At 44.7% G+C, this 14,373-nt stretch overlaps 1 protein-coding gene across 40 annotated transcripts in view; it reads left to right on the forward strand.

Moving 5' to 3' along the window:
- Positions 1-14,373, forward strand: part of nrcama (neuronal cell adhesion molecule a) — a 529,817-nt gene that overhangs the window by 459,247 nt on the left and 56,197 nt on the right. For all 40 annotated transcript variants that reach the window (XM_072484330.1, XM_072484333.1, XM_072484335.1 and 37 more), the window contains 3 exons: positions 829-944; positions 3,652-3,856; positions 8,902-9,024. In XM_072484330.1, coding sequence (XP_072340431.1) covers positions 829-944; positions 3,652-3,856; positions 8,902-9,024 — 444 coding nt within the window. The remainder of the gene's footprint in view (positions 1-828; positions 945-3,651; positions 3,857-8,901; positions 9,025-14,373) is intronic.

Genomic DNA, 14,373 nt, shown 5'->3' on the forward strand with positions numbered 1-14,373 from the left:
CCCCCTACCTGTAGTACAGGGCCTTACCACACATCTCCGAATATATACAACAGTGGTGATTACCACAGTATCATAAAATTGTGGAATTGTGAATTGCCCGGCACATACGGGATGGGCCGAAGGGCCTTTTCTGTGCTGTAGACATCTATGATGTTATGACTCTAAAATCATAGAATCAAAGAAAGAGACCACTTGGCCCATCATGTCTGCACCAAGCAAAAAATTGCCCACCCAGCCTAATCTCACTTTCCCAACATTTTAATCGTAGCCCCCCCCCCCCCCCCCCCCCCCCCCCTCATCACTGACCTCTCTGCTAAAGTTAACAGGCTCTTCCCATCCACTCTATCCAGGCCCCTCACACTCTTGTACATCTCAATCTACTCTCCCCTCAGGCCTCCTGTGCTCCAAGGAGAACAACCCCAGCCTATCCAATCTTTCCTCATAGCTCCATTTTCCCAGACCCAACAATGTCCTTGTAAACATCCTCTGTACTCTCTCTGATGCAATTACATCCTTGCCATAACGAGGTGATCAGAACAGCACACAATGCACAAGTTGTGACTTGCATATTTTATATATTTACAGCAGAACCTCCCTGCCCTCATCATCTTATTGTTGCGTTCCCCTTGCTCAGGCCGCAGTGATGAGGGAGGGTTGGACACGCTGTCTTGTTCCGTTCTAGAGTAGGGAACAATGATCACAGGAGAGAATCAACAGGGAGAGAAACCAAAATGTGTTCTTGTTGGGTTAAAGTGTATTTGATTTAATTCAAATCCGTGTGGAGAAAATGTTAGTTATTGAAAAATAATTTGACTGTTTCATTTCCAGTGCCAATGTTGGCTCCTAGCAACGTGCGGGTCCATGTTGTCAATAGCACGCTGGCAAAGGTGCATTGGGATCCAGTTCCACCGAAGAGTATCCGTGGATTCCTCAAGGGATATAACGTAAGTGGATGAAATGAGCTCTCTGCCCAGTAATATCCCTGCACCCCATTACAGGTTAGCAGCCCCTTCAGTTGCTCAGTGAGAAAATCCCAGCAGCTCGCTTTGATCAGGAAAGACATTCGGCTGGATCCCAGCTATGTGCTCACGTTGGTTGCTCTGACGGGCAGTGGCGCGGCTGCGGCGCTCCGTGCTGGCAAGCCGGGTTCGGCAAGAGGAAATCAGCCAGGGTTGCTCGTTCCTGACTGAAAAGCAAGAGAAAGCGAGCAACACTCAGCATCTGCGGTGAAAGAAATAAACATTTTGCTCAATGAAAATTGAAAGGTGTCAGGAATGATTACCTTCTAAGCAAGTGGGCGGGGTGGGGGAAGAAAACACAAGGAATAAGATGAGGGGCGGGTGGCGGTTCAATGACCAATGTGATGATAGTGTATGTGAGGCAAGAGGAGGTGAAAATGAGGTAAATGTTAAAAGAGAGATCCGGAGGCAAGCGGAAATTCGGAATAGCAGAGTGAGAGGAAAATCAAACGAAAAGAAGAGGCTCTTGTGACCCAGAAATGTGACGGATCCTCCCCACCGCCCCCATTGTCTTTTGGCCCCTGGTGGAAGTGCACCCTTATCAACGGTGGATGGAGCCAGGCTGAGGCCTGCACTCACTGCTTGGGCCCATGCTCAAGTGACTACTTGGGAGAGGTGAGCATAACCCGAGATCCATAACCAGCAAGCAGTCGATGCCATCAGGAGGGAAGGAGAAATGGGTGGAAAATAATAGGATTGCTAATCAGTTTGCATGTTCACTTTGTCATTCCTATGCTCGCACTGACCTGCAGGGCGAACATTGTAGGCGCAACAATTGGCCTGAATTTCCCACCTGCCGGACGCGCACACGCAGCCAACCCCGAAGCGGACGTGAAACATGTTGCTGTCCGTGGTCAGCCTGGGAGAGCGATTTAATGCTGGCTGGCCAGTTAACCGGCCACCTCTGAAACTCGTTGTGTGAAAGGCTGAGCGCTTCCAAGGAGGGCGGGAAGAGGGCTGGTGCCAAGAACAGGGAAAGTGGGGGCTGACGTTCCTAATGTGCTCCCTTAGGGTGACGGCCTCTGTGCAGCTGCCTGAGGGAGTGGCTGACCCGTGAAAATTAAAGTTGATGTTAAAACAATGCCACGGGTGTCTGGGCAACACAGCCACACACAGACCTCATCCCCAGACACGTTTAATTTTATTTGAGCCCTGATCTTTCATCCACCCTGGATCGAGGTTTCAGCTAAAACGTGAAGGCCTGCCCGCCAACCATAAATACATTCAAGTGGCCTATCAATGGGATAAATTATCGGCAGGCGTGCTTCCAACTCTTGTGAACACTCGTCCACCAAAATACTGCATGAGTGCACGACAATGTTGGGATACACGTCTAACGCCTTCGCGCACAATTTCATTCGCTTCCGGGCCAGGCATGCGCCTGCCCGAGCAATGTAAAATTCTGACCAGTAAACTGAGGTCCCAGCTGCCCTTTTAGGTGAAGATTATAGGCCTGTGGCAATTTTCAGAAAAAGCAGCAAGTTCTGCCCCAGCATCCTGAACAATGCTCCTCCTTCATTTAAAAAAAATTTTTTATTGAGGCATTTCCATATATACATCAAGCACAACCATAAAAAAGCAAACAAACAGGAATGCAAATCATCAAAACAAATAAATACCTAATACCCCACCGTCCCGCCTCCCGCTCCCCAACTCCCCTACCTCCTTTTTTAATCTCTCCCCACTGCTGACATTTTAACTGTTTTCGAACAAGTCGATGAACGGCTGCCGTCTCCGGGCAAACCCCTCCACAGACCCTCTGAAGGCGAACTTTATGTTCTCCAGCTTGATGAACTCTGCTAGGCTGCTAACTCAAACTCCTGGTTTCGTCGGTCCCGAGTCCCGCCATTCCAAAAAGATCCATCTCTGGGCTACCAGCGAGGCAAAGGCCATGACATTGGCTTCTATCGCTCCCTGGACTCCCGGGTCTTCCGACACTCCAAAGATCGCCACTTCTGGACTGGGGACCACGTTCACCCTCAATACCTCCGACATAACGTCAGCGAGAATCCCTCAAGTTTCGGAACAGGCCCAAAACGTGGACATGATTCGCGGGCCCACCCGCGCATCCGCCCACACCTATCCTCCACCCCTTCAAAAAACCTGCTCATCTTGGCCATAGTCATGTGTGCCCTGTGAACCACTTTTAACTGAATAAGGCTAAGCCTAGCAGATGAAGAGATGCGTTCCCTGTCCTCGCAACCTCCTCCCATAACCCAGCCCTCACCTACCCCTATGTTTGACACCACCTTGTCCTGTAGCCTAGGGGTGGCAGGTGGAAACAACTGCTTCCTAACAAAATCGCTCACCTGCAAATACAGGATTCCCGCTGGGCAGCTCAAATTTATCCACCAACCTCTCCAAGCTGCCCCCAACGAAGAGATCTCCAAACTGCTCAATCAACACTCCTCCTTTAGTTAACACCACACAAAACATATTAACTGGTCATTTTATTTTTGACACCAAGCTGTGCATATAATGGCAGCCGCATTCTCCCACACAAAAGCAGTGACCACACTTCAAAAGTGACTAATAGGTTCCTAAAGCGAGGTGCTTTAGGAACCCTTGAGGATATGAATGGCATGACATAAATGAAAGTTCTTTCTCTCTGTTCTGTACTTACCATGCGCAGGTCTACTACTGGAAGCAGGGAAGCCTGATCAAACGGGTCAAGGGCCACACGGATGTCAAGATTCTGAGCTTTCTTGGGGACAAGAGCCACGGCATGTTGCCAGGATTGGAACCTTTCAGTGTTTATAAGCTGAATGTTCGAGTGCTGAATGGGAAAGGAGAAGGTCCTGCCAGCGATGATATGGTACTGAAAACTCCTGAAGGAGGTAGAGAATCCAATTGCATTACCAAGTTGATTGAAGCTACTGCTCTATATACATCTGACCATCTGGTACAGGTGTATCCTTAGGTTGTCCATTCAGCTCTGGAACCTGAGGTTAAATTCTGCCCTAAGCAGACAGAATAATGGATTTCTAATTGTAAGGGGTTTGGGAGGCCTTGTCCCAATTTCAGGTGGGCATAGATTTGCAGCAATAATCTGCCTCATGATTTGCAACTTGCTGCCGGGATATGGGCAGCAGTGACAAGGTTGGCACTGTCAGTAGTGTTGGGCTTTTTTTCCCCAAACAGATGTAGCACATGTGCAGATGCTGCTCCCATGATGAGTGAGACAGTGACACTGAAAGCACAGTGACAAATGTCCATAGTGAGATGGCACATGACTTGGAAGGCCACACGGTGGTGACGGGTGTCACTATCTCAGTGCTAACCGAACAGCAGAAGTGTAAACGCTGTGCGTTAAGGCTGATGGTAAGGTAAAGGAATGTTGCAGATTGGTAAGATTTGGGTTTCGCTCTGCAAGTTCTCCATATTACAAATTGGTCAACTCGAGCCACACTCCCTCACAGTTCCCTCCTTTGCCTCCCCCCTCTCCCTCCCTGTCGAGAATTATCCAGCACCTTGCTCAGCAAACCGCATAATATTAACAAGATTGAAATTGATTGGATAAAGTGGGCACCAACAGTTTGGGCACAAAACTGTCTCGGCGACAGAAACCGGAAAGTTGTGTTGAGCATTTGTTCCTCACGTGGATGTCAGAGCAGTGGGGGGAGGTTAAAAAAGGTGGTAGGGAGTTGGGGTCGGGAGGCGGGATGGGGGTATCACATGGAGCGAGATAGGCAGTGACCTTCGCCAGGGTTCAGTGGGAGGACCCTGTCCGTCTATGAGATACACCAATGACTTGAATTTGGAATTATTCCGGTGACTTGACACTTAAAAGTACAGTAAACAGCACTTGCCGGCTCTTTGTACCCTCCTCACAACTTGCTCTTCTACCTACCTTTGCAACATCAGCAGATTATATGCATGGCAGTCGGTCTCTTCATCCAATTCAATAAAGTAGTTTGTAAATATTTGATGTCTGATCCTTTTGGCACTTCACTAAGTTTGCGAACCATTTATCTTGACTCTCTGTTTCCTGTTTGTTAACCAATCCTCTATCCATGTTAATATATCACCCCACACACCATCTTGTGTAGTACCAGTTTATGCGCTGCTTTATTAAATATCTTTTGGAAACATAAATACACAACATCTACGGTTCCCCTTTATCAGTTTGTTACATTCTCAAAGAACTCTAATGAATTTGTCAAACGCTTTTCCCTTTTCACAAAGCCATGGTGACTCTGCTTGACTGTATTGTTTTTCTAAATATCCTGCTACTAACTCCTAATTCTAGGATTCTAGCATTTATTTTTTTGCTGACAGCTGTTGGACTAACTGACCTATAGTTTTATGAGTTCTGTCTCTCTCCTTTCTTGACTAGAGGTGTTATATTTGCAGTTTTCCAATCCACGAGACCTTACCAGAATCTAGGGAATTTTGGAAGATTACAGCATGTGCATCCACTGACTACAACACGGATGCACTCCATTTGGTCCAGAGGACTTGTCAGACTTTAGTCCCATTCATTTTCCGAGTACTTTTTCTCTCATGATCATGATTGTTTTACGTTCCTCCCTCCCCTTTGCCCCCTACTTTGTGACTACATTTGGGATGCTTTTTGTGACTTCTGCTGTGAAGGCAGATACAAAATATTTATTCAAAGTCTCTGCCATTTCCTTGCTTCCCATTATTAATTCCTCAGTCTCACATCTAAGGGATCGATGCTCTCTTTAGCAACTCTTTTCCTTTTTACATAACTTGTAGAAGTTTTTACTTTGTAGAAGTTTTTATGTTTCTTGCTAGTTTTCTCTCTCATTTCCTTAAATGTCTTCCACTGCTTCTCTGCCATTTTATATTTTCACCTATTTTCTCATTCCATTTTAGACAACCGTCTTTGTTTTCTTGTAATTGTCTTTAATTAAGTTTGAGGAACTAGTTTCAGACTCCCATTTCTTACCTTCAAACTAAATGCAAAATTTTAGTATGATCACTCTTACCTCAATGATCCTTTACTATGAGGTCATTAATTAATCCTACCTCATTAGACAAAACTAGACATGAGATGACCTATTCTCTGGTTGGATTCAGGATATATTGATCGAAAGAAATTGTCCTGAATACACTCCAAAATCTCATCCTCAAGGCTACCTTTGCCAATTTGAGCTGCATGAAGATTAAAATACCTCATAACTAGTGCAATGCCAAACTTACAAATTCCCATTATTTCTTGCTTTATAATTTGTCTTACTGGGTAGATACTGTTAGATGTCCTTATAAATTATTCCCACCAGTGACTTCACTGCTTTGCTGTTTCTTATCTCCATCCAAACTGATCCTTTGTCTTGATCGTCTGAACCAAGATCATTTCTCATGACTGTACTGACCTCACCCTTTGTTAACAGAGCTACCCTACCTTCTTTTCCTTTCTTTCTGTCCTCCAATATGCCAAATACTCTTGAATATTCAGGTCCCAGCTTTGGTCGCATTGCAACCATGTTTCTGTCACAGCCCCTGGGAAGAGGCAGCGGGGTGGTGGTATTGTCACTGGACTAGTAATCTAGAGACCTCGGGTGATGCTCTGGGGGACTTGGGTTTGAAACCCACCGTGGCAATTGGTGAATGTTGAAGTCAAATTTTAAAAATCTGGAATTAAACCATTGTCGTTTGTTGTAAAAATCCACCTCGTTGAGAAATGTTCTTTCGGGAAGGAAATCTGCTGTCCTTACCTGGTCTGACCTACATGTGCCTGCAGACTTATACATTCGCTGTGAATGGCCAAGCAAACCATTCCGCCCAAGGTCAATTAGGCATGGGGAATAAATGCTGGCCTTGCCACATTCCATGAATGAATTTTTTAAAACTCAGATATTTATATTGGTGCGATCAATTCATCCATCTTGTATTAAATGCAATGCCAGTGCCCCCATTTCTCCCACATTAATCACTGAGTCACACATTCAGCACTGATCTTTATCCTTAACCAATTTACTTATGGCTCAGGTAGTAATCCAGAAATTAGTACCTGTGTTTTTGCTTTTTAATTTATCCCTTAGCTACTCATACTCCCAGCAGAACATCTTTCTTAGTCAGATTTCATTAGAACCCAGAGCAGAGCAACTGATCTCCTCCCATCCCGAGGAGCTGTTTCTTTCCCATCCCGAGGAGCTGTTTCTCTCCCATCCCGAGGAGATGCTCCCTTCCGCGCTGAGGAGATGGTCTTAACCCTGGCAGCTGTCCCTGCTCTCAGCAACACAAGCTACAAGAAACTCAAACCTGCTGGATAATTGCAGTAGCAAAGGCTCCTTCTGTGGTGTTCTTTGTGGTTCAGATCCTAGGATGGTTGGCCCAGTGTTCACAAAAACCACAACTAGCTTTTATATCAAACAATGCTAAAGATTTATTTACACTACTTAATTGAATTTGACGCTTACTTCTATGACAATAAACATACAACCTACACTCATCTATCACTAATCCCTACACTAATACAATAACTATGATCTGCTCTCACTCACACTAGCTTTCATGCAGTCTGTCTTCCAGCTTTCTTCTCAACACTTTATGACTCTCCCAGAAGGCTTAACATCGATGCTCTATATAGTTCTGCATCTAGCTCCCTCTAGTGGTTGATTCGGACATAACATTAACCCTTACAGTTCTGAATTTCTCATAATGTCACACCTTCATTGCTCCCTTCTGGATTCCCATACCTAACTTTCTTATAGTCACTTCCTCCTGCCGCTGACCACAAACCAAATCTGAAGTAACTACCTTAAGGGATGTGAGTGCCTCCTGCTGCAAAGTGCCCAGGTAACTCCTCCCCCCCCCCCCCCCCCCCCCACACACCCCACCTGCCCCATGCATCACAGTGTCTGAAGCAGGGACTCCATCTCATCAGCTCTGTGTCAAGGTTCCTCAAGCTACAGATGTTTACTCAGATGTGGCTGCCATGGATCGCTCCAGTATCCACCAGCCCCCATACACCAAAGTTACAACACATCACCCACCATGCCATTATATTGTGATTTATTTAACTGCCCATTGACCAGCCTCTTTGAACTGTCTGTGTCCATGTGATGTAAATACACCCCTCAGTGCTGTTAGAAAAGGGGCTTCAGGATTTTGACTCGCTGACGGTGAAAGTGGTTGGGGCAGCACAGTGGCACAGTGGTTAGCACTGCTGCCTCAAGGCACCTAGGACCTGGGTTCGATCCCGTCCCCAGGTCACTGTCCGTGTGGTGTTTGCACATTTTCCCCGTGTCTGCGTTGGTCTCACCTCCACAACACAAAAAGATCTGCAGGATTGGTGGATTGGCCACGCTAAATTGCCCCTTAATTGGGAAAAAAAGAATTGGGTACTCTAAATTTATTTTTTAGAAACACAGTAAAAAATGGTGATTTAGTTACAAACCAGGATAGTGTGTGGCTTGGAGGGGAATGTCCAGACTCTGGTATTTCCCTGCCTCGGATGCCCTTGTCCTCCTAGATGGTAGAGATTGTGGGTGTTGTCGAAGTAGCCTCGGTGAGTTGCTGCAGTGCATTGTGTAGCTGGTATACATGGCTGTCATTGTGCATTGACAATGGAAGGGGTGAATGTTCAAGGTGGTGGAATGGGTGCCAATCAAGTGAGCTGCATTGTGTGTAGTTGGGGCATTCGTTACTGCATCATCTTTAGTGAGAGATTCCAGGATGATTCGTCATCATAAAACTGAAATGCAGGTTTTAACGTACGAGAGGGATGAGATTCAATGGACTGAGTGGCTATTTCCTGTCCCTGTACTCTCTATTTTACATTGTCTGATAAACATAAGTGACTTAAACATTTATTTTGTACAATCTCTACTTTTAATCTTCCTGTGTCAGACATCCTAAATAGGATTTTGTCTAAGTGATGTATAAAATTATATATTCATGTGTCTTTCATCAGTGCCCAGCTCACCAGAATTCTTGAAGATTACCAGTCCAGCACGTCACTCGCTGACACTACAATGGGGCCCTCCACTTCACCTAAATGGTATTCTTAAAGGATACACGCTCAAGTACCAGCCAAGTAAGTATCTCTGATGCAGCAATTGTGTAGAATCTTTAATTGTCAGCCCTGTATGATCTTGTATTGCCCTTGAAGCCTACCTCCTGTTGCCTCAGTCTTATTCCCACAAAACCTTTGTCGCCCAATTTCCGCCCCCCGCCCCCCCGCCAATGTTAGCCAATAATGTAAACGTTTTTTTCTTCTCAGAAGTTGTCCCTTTCTCCTTTACATCTGCCGTCATCAACCCTCTCCCCAGAAAGTCAACCCTTGACCCTGTGGTGTTCTTTGTGATTCCGTTATCAGGATGGGTGTCGTAGTGTTCACAGAGACCACAGAAGCTAAGTTCATCAACAAAGCTAACATTTTATTTACACTACTTATTAAAGCTCAACCACTTTATTTACACTACTACTTAAAGTTCGACTACTTATTCCTATAATAAACAACAATCTAATAATATACAATCTACACTCTACCAACATTAATCTCGACACTATCTCTATAACTGTACTCTGCTCTTTTGCTCTCACTCACTCCTAGCCTTCTCCTGGACTCTCTCCCAGAAGCCTGCGAGTCAGTGCTTTATATAGTTCTGCACGTAGCTCCATTTAGTGGTTGATTATGATATGACATAGGGCAGCACGGTAGCGCAAGTGGTTAGCACAGTTGCCTCACGGCGCAGAGGTCCCAGGTTCGATCCCAACTCTGGGTCACTGTCTGTGTGGAGTTTGCACATTCTCCCCGTGTTTGCGTGGGTTTCGCCCCCACAACCCAAAAGATGTGCAGGGGAGGTGGATTGGTCACGCTAAATTGCCCCTTAATTGGAAAAAATGAATTGGATACTCTAAATTTATTTTTAAAAAAGATTATGATATGACATTAACCCTTTATATTCTGAACATTTCCCATAATGTCACAGACCCCACAATCCTTACAAACTAGCTTCCCATTTCCATCCTCCCTTTCTTGTCCGACATCCTTGAATGTGTTGTCAGCTCCGAAATCCATCCCAGAACTCCCATGTTTGAATCCCTCCAATGAGGTTTCAGTCCCGGCTGCAGTACCAAAATGGTTCTTTTTAAAGGGACAAATGACGTGACACAGATCACTACCCCTCCTCATCCATCTCGGCCTGACTGCAGTCTTTGACGCGGTGACTGCACCATCCTCGTCCAACGCCCCTCCACCGTCATCCAGCTGGATGGGACAGCACTCACCTTGTTCCATCCTTATCTATCAGGTTGTAGTCAGAGTATTGCTTGCAATGACCCTGTCTCTGTTCCTGCCCGATGACCTCTTCTGTCCCTAAAGGATCCATCCTGGACACGTACTATTCCTCATGTGCGTGATGCTCCTCAGTGACTGAACAGCGTTAGTTTTCACATGTAGACTGACAACACCCAGCTGGACCTCCAACTCTGAGCTCTTCTGTGTTGCTAATTTATCAGATTTCTTATCTGACAGCCAGTGTTGGATGAGCATGTTGCATAGGCAGCACGGTAGCATAGTGGTTAGCAGTATGGCTTCACAGCGCCAGGGTCCCAGGTTCGATTCCCACTTGGGTCACTGACTGTGCGGAGTCTGCACGTTCTCCCCGTGTCTGCGTGGGTTTCCTCCGGGTGCTCCGGTTTCCTCCCATAGTCCAAAGATATGAAGGTTAGGTGGATTGGCAATGCTAATTTGCCCTTGGGTTAGATGGGGTTGCTGGGTTACGGGGATAGGGTGGAGGTGTGGGCTTATGTAGGGTGCTCTTTCCAAGAGCTGATGCAGACTCAATGGGCCGAATGACCTCCTTCTGCACTGTAAAATCTATGATATGATCTATGATCTATAAACATTGAGCAATTAAATATTGGAAACACCAAAGACATTGTTTTCAGTCCCCACCCCAAACCTCTTGCCCGCGGTACCAACTTCATCCTTCCCTGGGTACAGGCTGAGATCAAGCCAGTCTGCTTGCAGCCTCGGTGTCAACCTAGCAATCTCCACTGCGTTCGCTGACCTGTATTGGCTCCTGATCAAGCCAAGTTTGATTTTAAAATTCTTATCCTTGTTTTTAGATTCCTCCATGGTCTCTTTCCCTCCCCCCCCCACCCTCCCCTCGCACCCCACACACACACTGTAGTCCCCTCTTGCCTCATAACCTTCCGAGATATACCTCGAACTCTGGCTCTCTGCGCATTCCCAATTATAATTGCTTCACCATTGATGGCCATGCCTTCAGTTGCCTGGGCCCCAAGCTCTGGCATTCCCTCCCTACACCTCGCCACCTCTCTGCCTTGCTTTCCTCCTTAAAATCACCCTCTTTGACCAAACATTTACTCAGTGTCCAACCTAATATCCCCTTTTGTGGTTCAGTGGCATTCTTTTGGGTTATAATGCTACTGTGAAGCGCCTTGGGACATTTAATTACGTTAAATGCAAGTTGCTGCTGCCAGTTGTGATGTATTGCCTCTCCTGGCTGTGGGCGGTAATTACATCCACGGTTACCATTGTGAATGTGGACAGAGGAATTATATGGTAAACGCGTTGCAAAATCTTTTGTGCAGAATTTTGCACAAATGTTCGATCAGATCCATGCCAAGAAATCGCATTATTTCCCTTCGTCTTCGAGGGTATCGGAAACGCCTCAATAACTGTTGGTTTCACACCCCGTGTGACCATTCAACCCTGTCCGATTGTACGGCCAAGGAAAGTGACTTGGGCTTTTCCAAATTCACTTTTAGCTAGGTTTGTCACCAAACCTGCCTCCTGAAGTCGATCAATAACTCCATCAGATGTTTTAAGTGTTCTTTCCATGTCTGGCTGAAAATTACCAGATCATCGATGTATAGCTCACAATTGGGTAATCCTGAAACAACTTAGTTAGTTAACCGTTGAAATGTGGCTGGGGTGTTTTTCATGCCAAATGGCATAACTTTGAATTGGTATATACCATCTGGAGTCACAAAAGCTCATTCGCCCTTTCGGATCAAGGTACCTGCCAGTAGCCTTTAAGTAAATCCACTTTTGAAATAAAAGCTGTTGTCCCACTTTCTCAATGCAATCCTCCAAACGTGGGACAGGATAAGAGACTATTCTTGTAACTGCATGAACCTTTCTATAATCCACAGATAACCATTGGGTACCGTCTGGTTTAGGTACCATCACTATGGGTGAGCTCCATTAGCTGCAACCCACTTCAATTATGCATTTTTAAGCATACTCTCAATCTCTTTGTTAACCTGTGTCAATTTTAAAGGGTTAAATCTGTATGGATGTTGTTTGATTGGAACAGCATTTCACACATCTACATCATGTATAGCCATTTTAGTACTTCCCAATTTATCTCTACAAACTTGCCCACGTGATATCAATACCTCGTTCAGGTCCATTTTTCCTCTGGAAGGTAACTCAACAATTTATCCCAATTTTTAAGAACATCCTCATTTTCCAATTTAATTTGAGGTATGTCAAATTCACAGTCATCTGGATTTGGTTCGTCACTTTGAGTTAGAATCATTAAAACTTCCTCCTTTTTCTCTCTTTCCCTTTCAAAGTACCTTTTAAGCATATTCACATGACACACTCGATGAGTCTTCTTTCCATCTGGTGTTTTTACCACATAATTCACCTCACTTAATTTCCTTTCAATTTGATCAGGTCCACAAAACCTTGCTTTTAACGGTTCACCTACCACTGGTAACAACACTAAAACTCTATCTCCACTGGCAAAATTACGAACTTTGGATTTCTTCTCCGCTACCCGTTTCATCACATTTTGTGCAACTTTTAAATGTTGCCTAGCCAATTCACCTGCTCTATTTAATTGTTCCCTAAAATTTGACACATAACCCAATAATGTAATTTCCGATTTCTCACTCACCAATTTTTCCTTAATCAATTTAAGTGGTCCTCTTACCTCATGACCAAAAATTAGTTCAAAAGGACTGAATTTGGTTGATTCATTAGGTGCATCCCTAATTGCAAACAGTACAAATGGAATTCCTTTATCCCAATCCTCTGGATAATCATGACAATAAGCCCTCAACATTGTCTTTAATGTCTGATGCCACCTTTCTAACATTCCCTGTGATTCTGGATGGTATGCAGTTGATTTAAATTGTTTTATTCCTAAGCTATCCATAACTTCTTTGAATAACCTGGAGGTAAAATTTGATCCTTGATCAGACTGTATTTCTGTGAGTAGTCCATATCTAGTAAAGAATTTAAGTAATTCCTCAACAATCTTTTTAGCTGTAATATTACATACTGGAATGGCCTCTGTAAACCTAGTAAACGCATCCATTAACGTCAAAAGATATTGATTCCCACTTTTCGTTTTCGGAAGCAGTCCTACGCAATCAAAAGGTTCCTCAAATGCTGGAATGGGTATTAAGGGCGCTGGTTTTATCACCGCTTGAGGTTTCCCCATCACTTGACATGTGTGACATGATTGACAAAATATAACTACATCTTTATGTAGTCCAGGCCAATAAAAATGTTTCTGGATTTTAGCTCGAGTTTTCCTTATTCCCAAATGAACTCCCACTGGTACCTCATGTGCAACTCTCAACACCTCCTTTCTATACCCTACCGAGAATACTACTTGATGAACCTCTGCCCACTTTTCATCCACCTGCATATGTAAAGGTCTCCATTTTCTCATCAAGACATCACTTTTACGGTAATGACACTCTGGTATACAAATAACGTTAAATGCAAGTTGCTGCTGCCAGTTGTGATGTATTGCCTCTCCTGGCTGTGGGCGGTAATTACATCCACTGTTACCATTGTGAATGTGGACAGAGGAATTAGAATGGGAAACGCGTTGCAAAATCTTTTGTGCAGACATTGAATTTTTAATGCAAATGTGAATTGTGCGAGGGCCAAGCTTGTATTGGTGGGATAAGTAACACTGCGCAGCAAGGCATCTTGCAGGATGGTGGATTATGAAGTTTGACATCTGTGAGAAGTTTTAGTAGCAAAGTCGAGAGGAGAAATCTTGACGTAGCATAACTTCAAATCTTTGGGGAGCTGGTTGATTTTGGAATTCAAAGCCACGGATACTGCAAGCAAACTACCGAGGCATCGCTGAGCTGGACTCTGAAGTAAGGTGCAAAGAATTTTGATGTATGACTGTTACTCAAAAAAAATCTTAAATTTATTGTCAAGCATATCGTGAGCTAATTTGCAGAAACAAAGCCAAGTATTCCTCCAGCCTGAGCAAAGTCACAATGTGATAGCTGTTACAAGGGGGCATAACTAGAAGATTAAGGGTGGGAGATATAGGAGGGATGTCCAAGGTAGGTTCTTTACTCAGAGAGTGGTTAGGGTGTGGAATGGACTGCCTGCTGTGATAGTGGAGTCGGACACTTTAGGAACTTTCAA

The sequence above is a fragment of the Scyliorhinus torazame genome, chromosome 19 (assembly GCF_047496885.1).
Source record: "Scyliorhinus torazame isolate Kashiwa2021f chromosome 19, sScyTor2.1, whole genome shotgun sequence".
Taxonomy (NCBI): Eukaryota; Metazoa; Chordata; class Chondrichthyes; order Carcharhiniformes; family Scyliorhinidae; genus Scyliorhinus; species Scyliorhinus torazame.